General features: G+C 37.0%; 1 protein-coding gene across 2 annotated transcripts in view; it reads left to right on the forward strand.

Annotated features, from left to right (window-relative positions):
* FAM13A (family with sequence similarity 13 member A) overlaps positions 1-19,100 on the forward strand; it is a 220,791-nt gene that overhangs the window by 6,522 nt on the left and 195,169 nt on the right. For both annotated transcript variants that reach the window (XM_017848380.1, XM_017848381.1), the window contains exons 2-3: positions 4,565-4,718; positions 16,403-16,465. In XM_017848380.1, coding sequence (XP_017703869.1) covers positions 4,565-4,718; positions 16,403-16,465 — 217 coding nt within the window. The remainder of the gene's footprint in view (positions 1-4,564; positions 4,719-16,402; positions 16,466-19,100) is intronic.

The raw sequence follows: 19,100 nt of genomic DNA on the forward strand, positions 1-19,100 counted from the left end.
ATACCAGTACCATGCTGTTTTGGTTACTGTAGCCTTGTAGTATAGTTTGAAGTCAGGTAGCGTGATGCCTCCAGCTTTGTCCTTTTGACTTAGGATTGTCTTGGCAATGCGGGGTCTTTTTTGGTTCCATATGAACTTTAAAGCAGTTTTTTTTTTTCCAATTCTGTGAAGAAAGTCATTGGTAGCTTAATGGGGATGGCATTGAATCTATAAATTACCTTGGGCAGTATGGCCATTTTTATAATATTGATTCTTCCTATCCATGAACGTGGTATGTTCTTCCATTTGTTTGTGTCCTCTTTCATTTCACTGAGCAGTGGTTTGTAGTTCTCCTTGAAGAGGTCCTTTACATCCCTTGTAAGTTGGATTCCTAGGTATCTTATTCTGTTTGAAGCTATTGTGAATGGGAGTTCATTCTTGATTTGGCGCTCTGTTTGTCTGTTACTGGTGTATAAGAATGCTTGAGGCAAGCCAACATTCAAACTCTTTGACATTTCTAAATGTCAATTAGAATAACAATCCCATTATCTCTGCCTAATTCAAGAGGCTTGGGATTGAAGTGCACCTCTTAGAAGAACAGTTTTTTTCATCTAGGATACTTCATATAATGGCCATTGTAATTCTGAATGATTATCTGTAGTAAGATTCTGCCACTTTTGTAAATCTTTGCAACTTCTGTGGGCAAAATGTTTATCCATGAGAAAGTCAGGTGTACCAGAAGGCAGAGTACTGACATCTTTAGAAATTAGGGATCTTATTTTTATGTTGGATCTTGGATGTTAGAGCCAAGACAGCTTTGGCACTGAAATCTCAGCACACAAGAAAAGAGGAAGTAAAGAGCCCCGCTGCAGTAATAACCAGTTAGTGCAGCTGATGGCAGTTACCTTAAAAACTGCAGCTTTTTTTTGCCAGCTTTTTTTTGTTCAGTCACTGCAAACCAAAGGTTATGTGCCCTGCCATAGCACAGACTACCCATTGGTACCCCAAAAGCCAAAGAGATCAGAGTACTCAAATACAAAAGAGAGCAGAGCCCAGACCTGAGAGGAACTTACACATGTTTCTCAGGGCTCCAGGAGGAAGACAGGGAACCCACCCCCAACCACTTAAAGGGGAGGTTAGCAGCATCTTTACTGTGTTCCTCAAGGAGTCTCAGAGACATCAGTAACCTTCTTCATTCAGGTCCCTTCACTGGTCACTGTATCTGTCAGAAGACAAAATTACAACAAATTGTTTAAAGATCTGAATTCGCTTTATGTGTAGTTCTAGAATCATGCAATGCTTCATTCCACTAAGTAGATAAGTGTCCCAATGAGTTGAGCAAAGAGGTTGTTGGTTTTATAGACAGAAAAAGGCCTTAAGAAAGCAGAAGCAAAGAACAAAAAGTGGATCGGTCATTTTAAAGTTACTTTCCTTATACGATGGGAGCTGGGAGACAAGACAATAGAAAAATAACAGTTTGGTTAACATTAGGTTGTTTTCAGGTTAAGGATTAAAACAGAAAATTTCACTGTCATGCCAGTTGAAGCTCCTATTCGGGAAGTTGGATATTTTCTCTCTTTCCTGATTTTAGAAAGTCAGATAACAACTTAGTTTTGGTTTGGTAATGTGGAATTTTAGCAAGGGTGACTCCATTTAGATTTTTAATCTGGTTTGTTGGGCTTAGTCCAAAACAATGGCCTCCTATGATTTTTATGTAGCAGCCCTCTAGATTATTGATTCTGCCCTCTAAGTCATGCTTTATTTTTAATGAAACTACTCATGTTTGCAGCTGAGTAGTTTTGTCAACCTGCTTCCTGCCAATAGAATTTGGGGGCACCAGCTTCATCCTTTCATTTTGTATTCTCTCTGTCCCTTTGATTCCATGTTGGCAATGTTTTTGCTGAAATGAATTTTCAAAACTTTGTTAGTATTCTGTGGATTTTATAGAGATTCACTTCATTATAAGAAAGGCATATCCACAGATCTTTTAAAAATAATCCCTTTTGCATCTTTGGCTCATGCTCAAATGGCTGAGGGATGATGCTTTTACATTCCTAGAGGCCCTCTGATTTGATCGACAGGATCTGTGAGGCACACCCTTCATCACTTGAAAGGTACCTTTGCCTGAATGTATAATACCAGCTTTTGATCTTTCTGAGATTTTAGCAAAAGGATATACAGTCACACTCTCAACTTTTTCTATAGAGCCTGCTTTCTTGACAGTGAATTTCTTAATTTTAGTGTCTTTTCTATTTGGAGAAGCTGAAAATTTTAAAATCATGTCCCCTTTCATTTTTGTATAAGTTCTCTCAATTTCTTTCTCTTTCTCCTCTTGCATTTTACTGTAAGTGGTAAGAAACTAGGTGGCGCTTTCAAACCATTGCTTGGAAATAACGTTAACCATATATCTAAGGCCGTTGCTTACAAGTTTATCTTGTCACCTAACTATGGGATACAATTTCCCTAAGTTTTCTGCCACCATCACAAGGGTCTCCATCGCTCCAATTTCTAGTAACATATTCCTCTTTTCCTTCTGAGCCCTCATCAGTGGTGTCCTTACGGTCCAGGGGTCAGTTGAGAACTGGTTCAAGGCACTTTAGCCCTTCTCTATGATGCTGCCCAGTCTCCTTCCACTACCCAGTTCCCAAGCCTCTTCCACATTTTAGATATTTGTTACAGCAGCATCCCCTTTCCTAGTACCAAACTTTGTATGGTAGTGTAACAAATTACCACACATTTAGTGGCTTAAAACAACAAGCATTTGCTATCTCACAGTTTCTAGGGGTCAGGAATCTGGGCACAACTTAACTGAATCCTCTGTTCTTGATCTTACAGTGCCAAATTCATGGTATTAACTGGGTTGCATTTTCATCTAAAGACTTGAGTTTGGGAAATGATTTGCTTCCAAGCTTATTCACATTGTTAGCAGAGTTCATTTCCTTGCAGCTGCATGACTAACCACCCTAGCGTCTTATTGTGTTCTTATGGCTGTAGCCCCCCTGAAGTCCCATAGTTCCCTAGCACATGATCCTCTTACAGCCATCTCACAACTTGACTGCTTTTATCTTTAAGGCCCATGGGAGAATCTCTCACTTCAGTCTTCTAAGACTGAGTTTCATCCATTGTAATATAAGCATGGGAGTGACATCCTATCACCTTTGCCAAATCGTATGGATCAGAAGCAGGTCACAGGTTCTATCTACACCCAAGTGAAGGGGGCCTTAGGGTGTGTATCCCAAGATAGTCTAGGAGGTTAAATAGTATCTCCTAAAGATATCAGATCATAATCCCTGGAATGTGTAAATGTTACCTTATTTGAAAAACAGACGCTTTGCAGATGTGATTAAGATAGGGATCTTGAGATATAAGGATTATCCTGCATTTTTCAGGGATAGGGGAGTGGACGCGAAATGCAGTCACGTGTATTCTTATAAGAATGGGGTAGAGGGAGATTATACACATGTAGGGAAGGCCATGTGATGATGGGGCAGAGAGAGATTTGCAGATGCTGGCCCTGATTAAAGATTGGTGTGATGCACCTGTAGTCAAGCAATGCTGGCAGCCACCAGAAGCTAGGGGAGGCAAGGAACAGCTTCTCCCCTAGAGCTTTCACAGGGAATATAGCCCCGCTGACACCTTGATTTTGCCCCAGTGATACTGATTTTGTTCTTTTGGCCTCCAGAACTGGAAGACAATACTTTCTGTTGTTTTAAGTCACTTAGTATATGGTAATTTGTTACAACGGCCTCAGAAAATTAATACAGATAAGTAGTAAATGAGACCTGAGTGGTGCTTTTTAAATGTATTTCTCTGGTTATTCAGTGAAGCTAAGTATCTTTTCATAAGGTTATTCTATTCTGCAACATTTCCAACTCATGTCTTTCATCTCTTTTTCTTTTGGACCTATCTATTGATTAGTAGGGGTTCTTTACATAGTGTAACTACTAATGTTTGTCAGTTATACATGTTACTGCAGAAATGTACCTGTAAACTATCTTTTTACCTTGTTTGTGGGGTATTCTGCATTCAGATATGTTTTCAACTATTTTTATTGTGAAAAAATTTAAGTACATTCAAAAGAAAAGAGAATAGTGTAATAGACCTTCCATGCTCTTGTCACTTAGTTCAACAATTATCATTATTTTCCCCAGAAGGATTCATTTCTACCTTTAAGGTTTGTACTTTTGTGCATTATCTAAGAAATCCTTAAATAAAGACTGTGTTCCTATTATTTGTGTGGCTATTTCTGTTATGAAAACCCTCATTCTTTTTTTTACTTTTATATAAATATTATGTATAATAATTTTTAATATATTCAAAGCACCACTGGCCTCAGTGTTCATCTCTATCTTCTTCCTGAAGAGCTATATTTTTCTTATTCAGCCCAAGCTATTGATTCAGAACTTGGGAACTCTCCAATTGCCCCAACAATGTCATGCATGTTACCATAGAGCTTGCTGAAAATCCCATGCATCCCTATAAGAAGGCTAATTATTCAGGAGATTTCAAAATACAAGTCTGAGTCAGCTAGCAGGCATTGTTGTGTTTACTAAGTGATTCCTCTCTTTCCCTTTCTTGTTTCTAGTGTGCCACCTGGGCTTGAAGGCATGAAGGAACAGGACCTGTGCAACAAGATAATGGCTAAAATTCTAGAAAATTATAATACCCTGTTTGAAGTAGAGTATACAGAAAATGATCAACCGAGATGTGAAAACCTGGCTAGGCTTATCATAGTAAAAGTAAGCAACTTGGTTTTTAATTTTCAGTATTGCTGTAATTTTAGACAGAAGATTTTATTTAATTCTTTCTCATAAAAATTCCATATGAATATAACCATCAGATTATTATTCCTATGTGTAGTGAGTTCTTCTTATGAAATCTATTATTTCAAATGTTTATTATATTGAAATATAGCCTTATAAGATTCAAGAATAATAGCAATTTTATGTTTTCTTGTTGCTATAAAGTCATCTCAAAAATACCTGCATGAGCCCAGTGCTCTGGTCAACTGGCCACACCACCCTTACTACAGAAGCCTGATGTTACAGCAGGAGTAAGTGCATATGGCTGTGATCAGGAGTGCTAGCTTACTAACTAGATTGCAAATTCCTGAAGACAATATTACTGTGTCTTTTTGTCTCATTTGTGTCTGGCACAGTTTGAAGCTCAACCTCAGATTTTAAGTCCCATATATTAGTTTTTAGTAGCAATCATCAGTAAAGGAGAATATTTTAAAAACCTATAAAGGAGTCCTTGACAATACTATCTAAATCTTTTTATACATTGGTAATTTTATAATATACCCTGTATATATTAGGTAAATGCCTGTAGGTCTCAAAAGACCTAGAATTGAGAATCAGAGGGTAAACATCCAAACAAATCCTCCAGATATGAGAAAATAAGGAAGCCATCTTATTTCGTCCTCATTTATATTGAGGTAAATCATGATGGAGCTGGTATGAGATTTCCTCAGGAGGTTTCTTGAAGATTATCAGGTTTACAGACCATAACATACTCTTTGCTGATTCATATAGCAATGAATGATAAAATCAGAGATACTTGGTTCGGGCACTTAAAGGAATGTTTTCATCTCTTCTCCCAGTTGAGGCTATGACTTTGAAGAAAGGTTAAAATGGTATGAGTATCAAGTAGCATCCTACGAAAGGATCTAAAACTAGATTTTCTAGTTTGAGCAGTTAAAATGATAAAATGAGATAATTGGAGACTATCAGTTGTAAATCTGAGTTAGAAGTAAAACAGTAGCTGAAAAAAATGTCAGTGATTCACAAGAGAAAATAAGAAAACAACATTACTTCAGTCTTGCCTCAGAAAAGTTAAAATAAATGATTTTTTTAAATAGAAAAAAATCCCCCTCAAGTTTGTTCCTCCGGTGCCTGTAGTACTTTGAAAAGGATCTCAAAGGTAATGTAAAAATGTTAAAAGGTAATGAACTTTGTTTCAGCAGCGTCTCTCAATCACATATACCCCATAAATATGTACGACAACTGAAGGACCCATAATGACAATTAAAATTAAAAAATTAAAAAATCTCTTATAAACAATTTTAACACTCATACCTTTTACTAGGGCAGATAAAACAATAAGGTGAACCTGAAGTATAATGAAAATAGATAAATATAATCTTAGGCAGGGCAAACTTGCTGAGATAAAACTAATTGCTGGAATATGCCATTGGGAAGTTGATGTGGTTTGGATGTTTGTCCCCTCCAAATCTCATGTTGAAATGTAGTCCCTGGTGTTGGAACTGGGGCCTGGTGGGAGGTGTCTGGACCACGAGGGCGGATCCTTAATGAATGGCTTAGTGCCATCCCCTTGGTGACGAGTGAGTTCTTGCTGTGAGTTCACACGAGACCTGCTTGTTTAAAAGTGTGTGGCACTTCTGCCTCTCACTCTTGCTCACACTCTCGCCATGTGACGTGCCTGCTCCCCTTTGTCTTCTGCTGTGATTGTGAGCTTCCTAAGGCCTCACCAGAGGCAGATATTCTGTACCTGCTGAACCGTGAGTCAATTAAACCTCTTTTTAAAATAAATGACCCAGCCTTAAGTATTTCTTTATAGCAACACAAACAGACTAACACAGATGTTATTTGCTGTGCAAGTAAAATAACACCTGTTGAGATCTGTGGAAGAATGCCCTGCTTGGAAATCCTTGAGTGACTAGGTTTAAGGCTGGTGGAGAACATGGTATGAGACTATAATATAAGATATAATTCTGTGGGAGCCAAATACAGACATCTTCAGTAGATGAAGAAGAATATAAAATGCTGCTCTTTTAATGTAAGTTTCAGATCTGGCCTAGAGGCAGATAAATGTCATGAGTAGAAAGTACATTTGTAGTCTCTGGAAGTGTCATTCTGCCAAAGCAGAATTTTGATGCATTTTTTTTAACTGATCTTGCTGATAGTCTCTTCTTTGAGAAAGTAGAGAATGTGACAAGGGCTGTGATTCTCTGGACTTAATCATAACAAGTAAGGATGAAATAGAAGTTAGAGTAGTCATTTTAAAAGGATATGCCAATGCCATTTTGAAGTACATAGTAATAAAATGAGAATATGTTAGCCACATTTAGATATGTGAATGTTGATAATGCTTCAAAAACAGACTTTTTTGAAAATTGTAAAGATCAGAGAAACATTAGATAGAAACTAAAAGGTAGATGGGTTTAAAATAAATTGAGAATCTCAGAATGAAATCATTAATATACTGAAAAAGAAAAAAAATGAGAAGGTAATTAAAGAAAAGTGTCTTTCTGTTCATTTTTTCACATGAGTTCAGTTTTTGGAAGGATGAATATAAAGATAGGAAATGGGCACAAAGTAAATGATAAATACCCAAGAGTAATAGGCACATAAAATATATGAGTTGAGAATAAGGCAAGTCTCTGAAAACGACTTAGATATAGGGCTTTTAAGTGGGGAAAGGGACTAAACATAAACACTGAGATACCTTGTATATCCCAGTTTGGAGAACAGAGTCATAAAATGTTGAATGAAGTTTCTTATATATTCTTGCATGCATGCTAAATGGAGATTTGGGCCCAGAGAAATATGTTTGGTTGTATTTGGACCTAGATGAAGAACTTTGACCAGAGTATTGGAATATGGAGTCTTTTTCTGTTGTAGGTTGTCAAAAGTCTAATGTCTGTTTCTGTTCAGCTGATTATGGTCAGTAGCTGCAAAATTGATCATGGTATCTACAGCACATTCATCAGCCTCACTTTGAGACAGACTTCCTCTGTCTGAAGGCCAAGGTAATGATAAGGGGAAAAGTTTTATCATTATGACTTCCCGTTCAACTTTGCTTTCCCTGCCGTTCTTTGGGAGTGAACTTAGGTCCCTACAGAGTTTTTCCAGATTCTGCAATGGTTTGGCCATGTTGACCAGATCTAGTTACCCCAGTGAAGGAAGTTTTGGATAGACCTCTTAGCACTGTGACATTTGGAGAAATATGATAATGTATATGTTGGCCCTTGGCATTTTAGCCCCCATTTTGTTGAATTTGGCAAATAGTCTTCACAGTCAGTGGTCCACAGTTATGGCCATCTCTTACTTCACTTAAGATGGAGGTTTCTTTTCTGTCTTTCATTATTTTTGTTTTTATAGGTTTCAAGAAGGGAATTTACATAGAAACACTTTTATTTTGTCAGAATGAAAGGTCAAGGCTGTATTTCTGAATAACTGGGTTAGGAGAAGCACATCTTTCCAGTAGGCATCTAACAGCCGCAGTCTAATTTCTCCAGCTGCAGGATAATTCTAGATTTTCTCTTCTGAAGGTGTTCTAAATCTAGACATTAGTGAAGCCCCATTTAGGAATTAACTTAATCATCCAGATATTTACATACACAAAATTTGGTGAGAAAAATATGGATAAAATAATGGACCATGAACTATTAAGTTGAATTCGTTAAATCCAAGTATTAGTAATTATTCAGTGCCTACTAGGAGTGATTGTTCTAGGCACAGGGAACAATAGATGAAAATCTCTGCCCTTATGATTCTTATATTCTAATGGAAATACAACAAACAACAGCCAATAAAAAAATAAAAGAAAGAATGTAGTATGTCAGATGGTGATATATTCTGTGAAGTAAAATAAAGCAGGGCAAGGCAGAAGTAGAGGAGTGGCATTTTCTTATTTAAATAGGACAGTTAAAATGCTTCATTGACAGGAAGACATTTGAGTAGAGACTTGAAGGAAGTGAAGCAGCAAACCATGAAAACACTTGAGAGAAGAGTATTCCAGGCAAGGAGAAGAGCAGTACAAAGGCCTTGAGATGTGAATATACCTGGTCTGATGAGCAGCTGAGAGGCCAGTACAGTTCGATTGCCATGAGGAAGATGGAATTGAAAGGAAATGAGGCCACAAAGGAAACAAAGGATCAGCAGATTATGTCTATTCATAGATCATTTTGAGGACTTTGACTTTTACTCTAAGTGAAGCTATTAGTCAGTATTAAGCAGAAGAGTGCTATGTTGTGACTTCTGTATTAAAAAGATTACTAGGCTCTTGAGAGGGATAGGCAGAAGTAGGGCAATCTATTAGGAGTTTATTACAATAGTTCAGGTAAAAACAATGGTAACTTGGGCATGGATGATGGTAATGAAGGTGATGAGAAGATCCGAAGGTAATCTAGGATGTGCAACAGCAATATAATAGGAGTTACTAGAGACTGTAGTTAGGCTAAAGAATGTTTGAGGCAGAAGTAGATGAGCAAGTAAGCTAGAAGAGTAGGGGCTGAAAACAGGAAATAGGAGGTTTGCATTACTGATTTTGGAGGTTGAGCTATCTGTAGTGAAAATAAGCCTTAAGTTGTGTTTATGAGCTGGAGGGACTAAAGTGAAGGAGATGAGAAAATTATGGGAAAGGCAATGATAAAGAGATGGGAGATAAAGATATTGATGGTTTGTCCTTATTGACCCTGAATTTACCCAGAAGGTTGGCAGATATTGAGGGGGACAGGAGTCTATGAGCCTGGTTTGTCTGGTTGTCCCATTTGTATATAAGTATTATTAATATATGTAATAGGGTTCATGCAAACCTCATATATATGTGTACTATAAAATAATGTGATTAGCATATTGCTAAATATCTATCTAGAAATATCTAGATGAATATGAACCTATTCCAGATAAACATATTATAGGACTTTCTTTATTAGATAGTGTTGCTATTGCTCATTGTATCTTTTGGGATTTTAAAGTTGTCTTCAGAGCATATATATGTCATTCATATACCATATTTTTCTGTATATCATTGGACTGGGAAATCTTTGTACTTTAATGCTTTGATTGTGGAAAGTGATCAATAGTCATTTTGACCTATAGCATATCACTAAGTTGAGGAGTGCTGATTATATGTTAACTTTTGGGTTTAAAATTTATATCTGGCTATAAAATAATTATGTTGATTTTCTTATGTGACTCTTAAGCAAACTCTCAAAACAGTTACTAACAAATGCTCTGAAGAAAGCAAAATATTAGAATGACCTTCCACAGTGATTAGTTTGAAGGAAGTGCTCACATTAATATATGTTATGGCAAGTTTGACCACAAAGCTCATTTTTTTTATATATTTGACTTTCAGGTCAAAAAAATTAATATTGTTTATGTAGAATCAAAGTCACTTACCCTATAAACTGATATATCACAGAAACTTCCTAAACCATTTCCCATATCTTTTTCATGCTCAAAAACATGGCATGTCTCTCCATTTTCATTTAGGGCCACAGCCTAAGCACAATTAACTTCAACAAATGTTTGTTCACTTTTTTCTTACTTAATGCAAAACTACTCTGTGCAAAGCTCCATACTAAGTGCTGGAGAGCTTCAGAAAATAAACAAGACATGTCCCTGTCCTTGGAGTCCTTACAGTCTATAAGAAACAAAATCAGTGTAGGAACACAGGGGCAAAAGGGAGAATAGGGCCTTATGCCAGACATTGTGCCACATTCTTCTATATATGTACCTCATTTACTACTGACAGTAACCTCATGAAGTAATTGATCTTAATACTGGTTTACAGATGAGTAAATGTAAGGGTAAATTGCTCAAGATTACACAATAGTAAATGGCAAAGCTGGGTTTTGAAGTCAAGAAAGTACTGATTAGAGGCCAAGTAGAGAAATAACCAAAATATTAGAGATTTAACTTAGGCCATCAGTGCCATGAGCTTTTATACGTGTATTCATTTAATGAGTATGTACTGTAGCAACTTAGTGTCAGTGTCAGGAAAGCAGGTGAACTCTGCTCTTCTGACTCCTATATGTCTTCACTATTCCTCACCTCTTCTGTAGCCCCTCAAGAATATTACAAACTTCTGAGCAGCAGGGGAGTTATAACAGGAAATAAAAAGTGTTTTTGGTTTTCTGTTGTTTGTTTCTTTGTAATCTGGTTGCACTGTCTCTCCTTTTGTGTAGGTAAACTTATATAGTGAGAATGACTAGCTTGTACCCACCAAAATCTATGTTATCATTTTGAGCATTTATGAAACTCAGAGGTAGCACTTATTTAGAATTCATTTGCTCCTTTCTTCAGAACAAATCCTTCTTTTGATCGTGAGTTATAATTTTAGATAGATTCTGAGTTTGGAGGTTAAAAAAAGTTAAGTGATGTATTTTTAAAACGCAGTAATTAAATAGCATGGCAGATCATAGAGTTGAGATTAAGATGGCTGAATAGACCCAGGTAGTATATGTCTCCTTCACAGAGAGGGACCAAAATAGTAAATAGATACATTTTAAACAGATTGTCTAGGAGAAGACACTGGGATTCCTTAGAGAAGAGTTGGGAAGCACCAGAGATAAGTAAGGAGAAGGTTTGAGGCAGCCTGCATGGCCAGGGACTGACTGAGAGCCAGGAGAGGCTCCTGGACGTGGAGAAACAGTGAAAGAGAAACCCCCAGGGCTCCACACTCTGAAATAGGCTTTTATAGTTTTGGATATGGGAAAAACTCTCAACCCACTAGGGCCTTTAGCCTGACATATGAAGCTCCAGAAAGGGAACCCACACAAAATCCCACAGGCATCCAAGCCTAGAGCAGCCTCATCTGGATGCCAATTTGAGAGCAACCTAGATACCAAGCATCTACAGACACAGTTGCTGCCACCACATTGCTCCAAGGAGAGAGAGGGGAAACAAAGCACTCCCATGCATCCATGGGAGGGTCCCTGCGACCCTGCTGTGAGCTATTGAGACTGAGATGTGAGTAGACCGTACTTCTCACAGCTTCTTGTCCAGGCTCCTTGCCTGAGAGGGACCCCACTCTTTCTGATCCCAGGCCCAAGGCACCATTTTGAGAGTTTAACACTAGGCTGTGCCTCACCATCAAGCCAAGTTTGAGGCAACATGACTGTACTCATCACCTAGCCATGGGAAGGACAGGGAAGAGCAAGCTCTCCTAAGCTTAGGACAATACATATCACTTTGCTATAGGCGGCTGTGGGACTGGAGACTAGGCTGCCCCATTCGCTGTTGCTTTCAGCAACATTAACACATACCACTTGGGGGCCAGTGGGTTGCTCTACCACTGCTATGCCATCACCCACACCACTTCAGATGCCTAGGACCTTAAGAGCCCACTCACACATGTAGCCCAACAGTCTCACAACTAGCTTCTATGAAAGCCACCAGGAGGCCCAAGAATCAGCCCTCTAGGACCCACTAATGCTGGATGGAGCAAGCTAGAATAAGCTGCCCTGGGACCTAAAAAGAGAGACGTTTACTCCGTTGCTGCCACCACCAGGGCCCAAATACAGGCTTAGTTGATGTCCAAGTCCCCAGCAAAGCTTCACCACAGCCTCACCTAATAACTATTCTAAGCCACCTAGGAAATCACAGATACCACTGACCCTGTGTATGGCTGAGTGTCATACAAAGATTATACTACCTCAGGCACCCAAAATCAAAGCCAAAGTATGCTACTCAACCAGAAAAATACATCTACTCAACAGAAAAATACAAAATTCTCCCCTACAAAAGCAATTTTTAAAAATGGGAACAAGTGACTACTACACCAGATGTGTAATTATCAAAGAAAGGACATAAAAAACATGAAAAAGCATGGAAATATGACACCACCAGAGGACACAACAAGTGTCTAGTAACAGATCCCCATCAAAAAAAATTTCTCAAAATGCCAGATAAGGAATTCAAAATATTGGTTTTAAAGAAGCTCAATGAGATGCAAGATAATTCTGAAAACCAGTACAAAGAAATCAGAAAATCAACTCAGGATATGAATGTGAAACGTACCAGGGGATTGATATCTTAAAAAAAAAAAAAAAGAGTTCAGTGGTTTACCTCTATAATCCCAGCACTTTGGGGGCTGAAGCAGGAGGATCACTTGAGCATAGGAGTTCAAGACCAGCTTGGGCAACATGACAAGACCCTGTCTTTACAAAAAAATGCAAAAACTAGCTTGGCATGGTGGTACACACCTGTAGTCCGAGCTACTCAAGAGGCCAAGGCCGGAGGATCACTTGAGACCAGAAAGTTGAGGCTGCAGTGAGCTGTGTTCGTACTACTGTGTTCCAGCCTGAGTGACAGAGAGAGATCCTGTCTCAAAAAACAAAGTAGAAATTTTGGAATTAAAAAAATGCGTTGAAGCAAATACAGAATACGTTTGAAAGCTCCAGTAATAGACTAGACCAAATAAGAAAAAGAATCTCAGAACTTGAAGGCAGGTCTTTTGAAATAATCCAGTCAGACAAAAAGAAAAAAAAAAAGGAAAAAAAGATGAGTAAAGCCTTCAAGACATATAGAACTACAAAAAGTGACTAAACTTACAAATTATTGGCATTCCTGAGGGGGAAGAGGGATAAAAAAAGCTTAGAAAATCTATTTAAGGAAATAATTGATGAAAACTTCCCAAATCTAGCAAGAAAGTTAGATATCCAGATATAGGAGTCCCAGCAATCTCCAGGAAAATACATTGCAAAAAAGACTACACCGTGGCGTATTATATTCAGAATGTCTAAAGTAAAAGTGAAAGAAAGAATTTTCAAATTAGCCAGAGAAAAAAGTCTAGTTATCAATATAAAAAAACCCTTCAGTCTAACAGCAGACATTTCAGCAGGAACTTTACAGTCCACAAGAGAATAGGATGGCACTTTCAAAGTGCTGAAAGAAAAAAAAAAACTATCAGCCAAGAATTTTGTATCCTTCCCAAATATGCTTCATAGATGGAGAACTAAAGTTTTTATCAGACAAGCAAATGCTCAATCTGTCACCACCAGACTGACCCTACAGGAAATGACCAAAGGTATCTTAGAAATGGAAATGAAAAGTTAATACTCACCATCATGAAAACACCTGGAAATACGAAACTCACAGTTCTTATAAAGCAATCACAGACAGGAGGAAGAGAGAAGAATCAAATGGCAACATGACAATTTCATCAAACCACAAGGACAAAAAGAGAAAAAGAAACAAAGAATTTATAAAACAATTTGGAAACAATTAACAATATGACAGGATCAAAGCCTCACATATAAATATTAACCTTGAATGTAAATAGATTAAATGTTCCACTTAAAAGATACAGATTGGCAGATTGGATTAAAAAGAAAAAAGCAAATCCAAGTTTGTTTATATTAGATAAAACAAACTTTAAATCAAAAACAATAATAAAAGACAAAGAAGGTTTTATGTAATGATAAAGGGATCGATTCAGCAAGACATACCTTAGGAACCCTACACTGGAACACCCAGAGTCACAAAACAAATATTTCTAGGCATAAAGAAATAGACAGCAATACAGTAATAATGGGGACAGCAATAGACAGATCATTGAGACAGAAAATTAACAAAGAAACATTAGACTTAAGTTGGACTTTAGACTAAATGGACTTAGCAAACATTTACAGAACATTCTACCCAATAACTATGGAATATACATCCTTCTCATCAGCACATGGAACATTCTCCAAGATAGACCCCATGACTGGGCCACAAAACAATTCTTCATAAATTTTTAAAAATCAAAATGATGTCAAGTATTTTCTCAGACCACAGTGGAATAAAAACTAGAAGTTAATACCAAAAGAAACTTCAGAAACTATACAAACACATGGAAATTAAACAACATGCTCCTGAATGATCACTGGGTCAATGAAGAAATTAAGACAGAAATTTTAAATTTTTTTAATCAGATGAAAATGAAAACACACCATATGCAGGATACAGCAGAAATAGTGCTAAGAGGGAAGTTTATGGCATTAAATGCCTACATTAAAAAAATTAACAGCCTAACTTCACACCTCAAGGAACTAGAAAAACAAGAACAAAGCAAACCCCAAGTTTGCAAAAGAAAAGAAATAATGAAGATCAGAATAGAACTAAATAAGAGATCCCCCCAAAATACAAAGGATCAATGAAATGAAAAGTTGGTTATTCGAAAAGACAAACAAAATTGATAGACCACTCACTAGACTAACCAAGAAAAGAAGGGAGAAGATCCAGATAAACACACAATCAGAAATGAAAAGGGAAACATAACCTACACCACAGAAATAAAACAAATCATCAAAGACTATTATGAAGAACTATACGCTCACAAATTAGAAAACCTAGGGGAAATAGATAAATTCCTACAAACATACAACTTTCTGAGATCAATAAATAAATAACATTCCTGAACAGACCAACAATAAGTAGAAAAACTGAATCAGTAATAAAAATAATTCTACCAAGAGAAAGAAAAAAAAAAAAAAAAAAAAGACTAGGACCAGATAGATTCACCAGAACAATCAAGCAAGACTTTTTTTAAAAAAGGCATCCAAATTGGAGTAGAGTAAGTCAAATTATCCCTGTTCATTGATGATACAATCATATATCTAGAAATCCTTCAAGGCTCCACCAAAAAACTCTTAGATTTGGTAAAGGCTCAAGATACAAATTTGATGTACAGAAATCAGTAGCATTTCTATATACCATTAAGGACCCAGCTGGGTACCAAATCAAGAAGGAAATCCCATTTACAGTAGCTCCAAAAAAAAAAAAAAAAAAAAAAACATAGGAATATATTTAAACAAGTAGGTGAAAGATCTCTATCAGGAGAACTAAAAAACACTGGTGAAAAAAAACTGTAGATGACACAAGCAAATGGAAATACATCCCAGTCTTATGGATTGGGATAGCACTATTCACGATAACAAAGATAGAATTAACCTTGGTGTCCATCAAGGGAGAATTGAATAAAGAAAATGTGTGTGTGTGGGTGTGGGTGTGTGTACACGTAGTAAAGGCCCAGACTTCACCACTGTGTAATATATGCATGTAAGAAATATGCACCTGTCCGCCTAATTATATAAAAATTAAATTTTTAATAGTATAATAGAGGGTTGTTTGCTTGAATTACTCAAATGGGCACCTTTTAGTAGTAGAAACTAATTAGATTAACAAGAAGTGTAAAGCATTAAGTAATAAAAGTAATATTAAAAGTTACTTCATAGTTTGGAATGCTTTATGGCTCCAATTTTTAGATCATACGCATATATTTACAATTCAGATTGCTGTTAATTTCTTCTCCCCAGACATTTTGTTTTATAGAGTGATTATAGGTAAACACTAGAAAGTTGTGTCTTCTCATAAATCATTAGATGTAACACATTGCCAGGTATTACATTCTTTCCTATTATAAGGAATAATTAACAGAAGACAGACTAAATTGCTTTTGCTTATGAAGATGCCATTATGCTATGTATCCTTTAAACTGTTTCCAGTGAGATGGCAAAACTTTGGAACTGTTTATTAAAGAAGTTGACTACTTTAAATCATTATACTGTGTATATTTGGCAAATAGGAGGCACTCAATAAATGGCAAGTGAATATTTGAGGTTTTTAAAGATCACTTATGTTTTCTATAAAACGGAATTTCTGATATATTCTTCAATTGATCTCCTCAGGATGGAAGTTATACTTCTGTGGCCTGGAAGTGCCTAGAAATGAACATTCTTCCAGGGATGGGGGTAAGCCTTACCCATGGCTGAAAACTAGGGGGGTATAAATTCCCAGCTGCTTTACTCCTCAATTAGAATTATTCAGGGGTGTATATTTTACACTGTTCCCCAAGCTCTTCCCTAAATTTAAGCTTAAGAACCACTGTGGGAGCTTAATAGTGACATTTCTTGTTGGCTCCCTTTCTCCCTCTATTATCACCCCCACTCCACCACAGAACCACCCGCATAAACTACTTGCTCTCAATCCTCATGGCAAGGTCTGCTTCTGGTTAAGTTGGTACAGGTCCAACTGAGACATCTCAAATTCTACCCCCTCCGTGAAGCCCTCTCCATCTCCTTTGTTGTCTTGTGGCACTTTCTTTCTCCTTCTATTAGAACATTCTGCCTTGGATAAGTTGGGTTATTTTTCCTTTCATGTTGTATTGTAAGTTTTTCTAGGGTAAGAACAATATCTCGTATTTACTTATATGTTGGCATTTCTCTTAAAGTTGTGAATCAACTCATACATTCTTGTATCTTCTAAAACACTTATTCTAGTTCTTTATATTTACTCAAAACATCCATTAAATTACAACACGTTTCAGTGAAAGTTAACTCAAATTCCCTTCAAGAAAGTCATAGTAACTATTCTGAGCATTAATAATTGTTCACATCTCTAGTGCATACAATAAAAGTTTGCTTCACAGACTTCCAACTACCTAATTTGCCAGGTGAATTAATTCTGTGCATTCCTTTTTAAGACATACTGACTGCTGTACGTGGCAACCCTGAATACTTGTGACTAATAGGTGACTCTCTTATACACCTGCTCAATACAAGTTTTACTGTATGCTGACCAGGAGTCAATCGTGTTTGTTTCCAAACCTGTTTATGCCAATTATTGTTTTTTTATGGTACTTATATAATTTAGTTAAACAAATGTAGTGTGAATACAACAATATAGCTATTTATGGGAAAAGAGTGTCAGAGTAGTTAATGGAAGCTTCTGTAAAAGATTCTAAAACCTTGGTGGCTTAACACAATCAAAATGTATTTCTCATTCACTTTGCAGTCCAGTGGGTTGAGGACCCCTCCTCATCTTAGACCAGCTACCATCAAAGTTTGCTTTATCAGGGAAACAGGAGGATGAAAATAATTTGGAATATTTTTATGGCCAAATCTAGAAGTGGCTTGTCATGTGGCTCCCAATCTAACTGGAAGAGAGGCTGAAAATGGCTTTCCTGATGCCCAAAGGGAGAAGATGAGGAAATGATATGGAATACACAAAGCATTGCCACTGCCTCAAAAGCTTAGTTGAATACTTAGGAAAGACCTAATAATGATTAAAGGCTTCATATTTTCACTCCATGTATTTCCACTCCAATATAGGTGATACATTATGATTGTGGCTTGTATAAGACAGATTGTACATAAAAGATTATTTGTTATGATTTCCTACTTTAGTTTGCTTTGGGACTTACCTAACGTGCATTGTTTCCTGATCTCATTAAATAGGAAGGACTCTTCAGGAGAGGCAGTGTTCTGTGCAGGTGAGAGCAGGTTTTGGAGACAGATTGCCTGGCTTCAAATTCCAGTGTTACCACTTACTAGATGTAGGACCTTAGACAAGTTACTCAGACTCTCTGTACCTCACTTTCCTTACATATGAAATTTGGATAGTAAAAGCACATATTTCATAGGGTTGTTGTGAAGATAAAATGAGTAAATGTGTAATAGCACTTAGAAGAAAACCATGCACATAGTAACTACTATATATGTGATAGCCAATGTTGTTTATTAATTTGATTATCATTACCATCAATGCTGCACAATTTCAATTCAAAATTTTCTCTTGAGTGCCCACAATATAGAAGACACTATAATAAATATTTGTGTAACTGAAAGCACTTTCTTTAGTTGAAAACAACAAAAAACAACTCTGGGAAAAATTTGACAAAAGGAAAGGAAAGGAATTTCTACAAACCAGACTTCCCAGAGGACCCTTACCAAGACAGCTATAAGGTTCTGGGCAGCAGGTGGTGTGAGAGCCAAACAGTGTCTTCAACAGACTGCCACTGGGAGAGTCAGCTTTAGCTATTCTCAGTTTTTGAGTCTTCTCATTTCTGGTCAAAATTATAGTGAATGGGTATCTGATTCATATTTGGAAGTTCTTGGAAGACATGTCCAGTTGTTCATCAGAGATACACTTTTATTGAAACACTGTATCCAATAGGAGAAAAGTGGTTTCCTAAAACTACATCTTCCTCCAAAGAAGGGAGAATGAGTGTTGGACATGCAAAAATATTAATTGTCTATTTCAGCACCATAAAGAGAGAAAAGATTGAAAAGTCCTTTAAACATCTGAGGTCAAGGATGGAAAATGGGATAAGCACGTAAGTAATTAGCACAAGTAGCATGTGACCCCAATTATAATGTTCATGTAGGGTAGATATGACAAGAAGAGTGGGTTGAAATGTGTTGGATGGCAGCAATAAGAATTTAAATGTGATGATGGGCAGCAGTAATTAAAAGTTTCCAGGAAAGGAGTAATTTGAATTGGAGTTGGCTATGGTTTGGATGTAGTTTGTTTGTCTCCACCAAATCTCATGTGGAAACTTGGTCCTCAGCGTTGGAGTTGGGACCTAATGGGGGGTGTTTGGGTCAT

Source organism: Rhinopithecus bieti, unplaced genomic scaffold, assembly GCF_001698545.2.
Source record: "Rhinopithecus bieti isolate Rb0 unplaced genomic scaffold, ASM169854v2 scaffold_31076, whole genome shotgun sequence".
In the NCBI taxonomy this organism is placed as follows: Eukaryota; Metazoa; Chordata; class Mammalia; order Primates; family Cercopithecidae; genus Rhinopithecus; species Rhinopithecus bieti.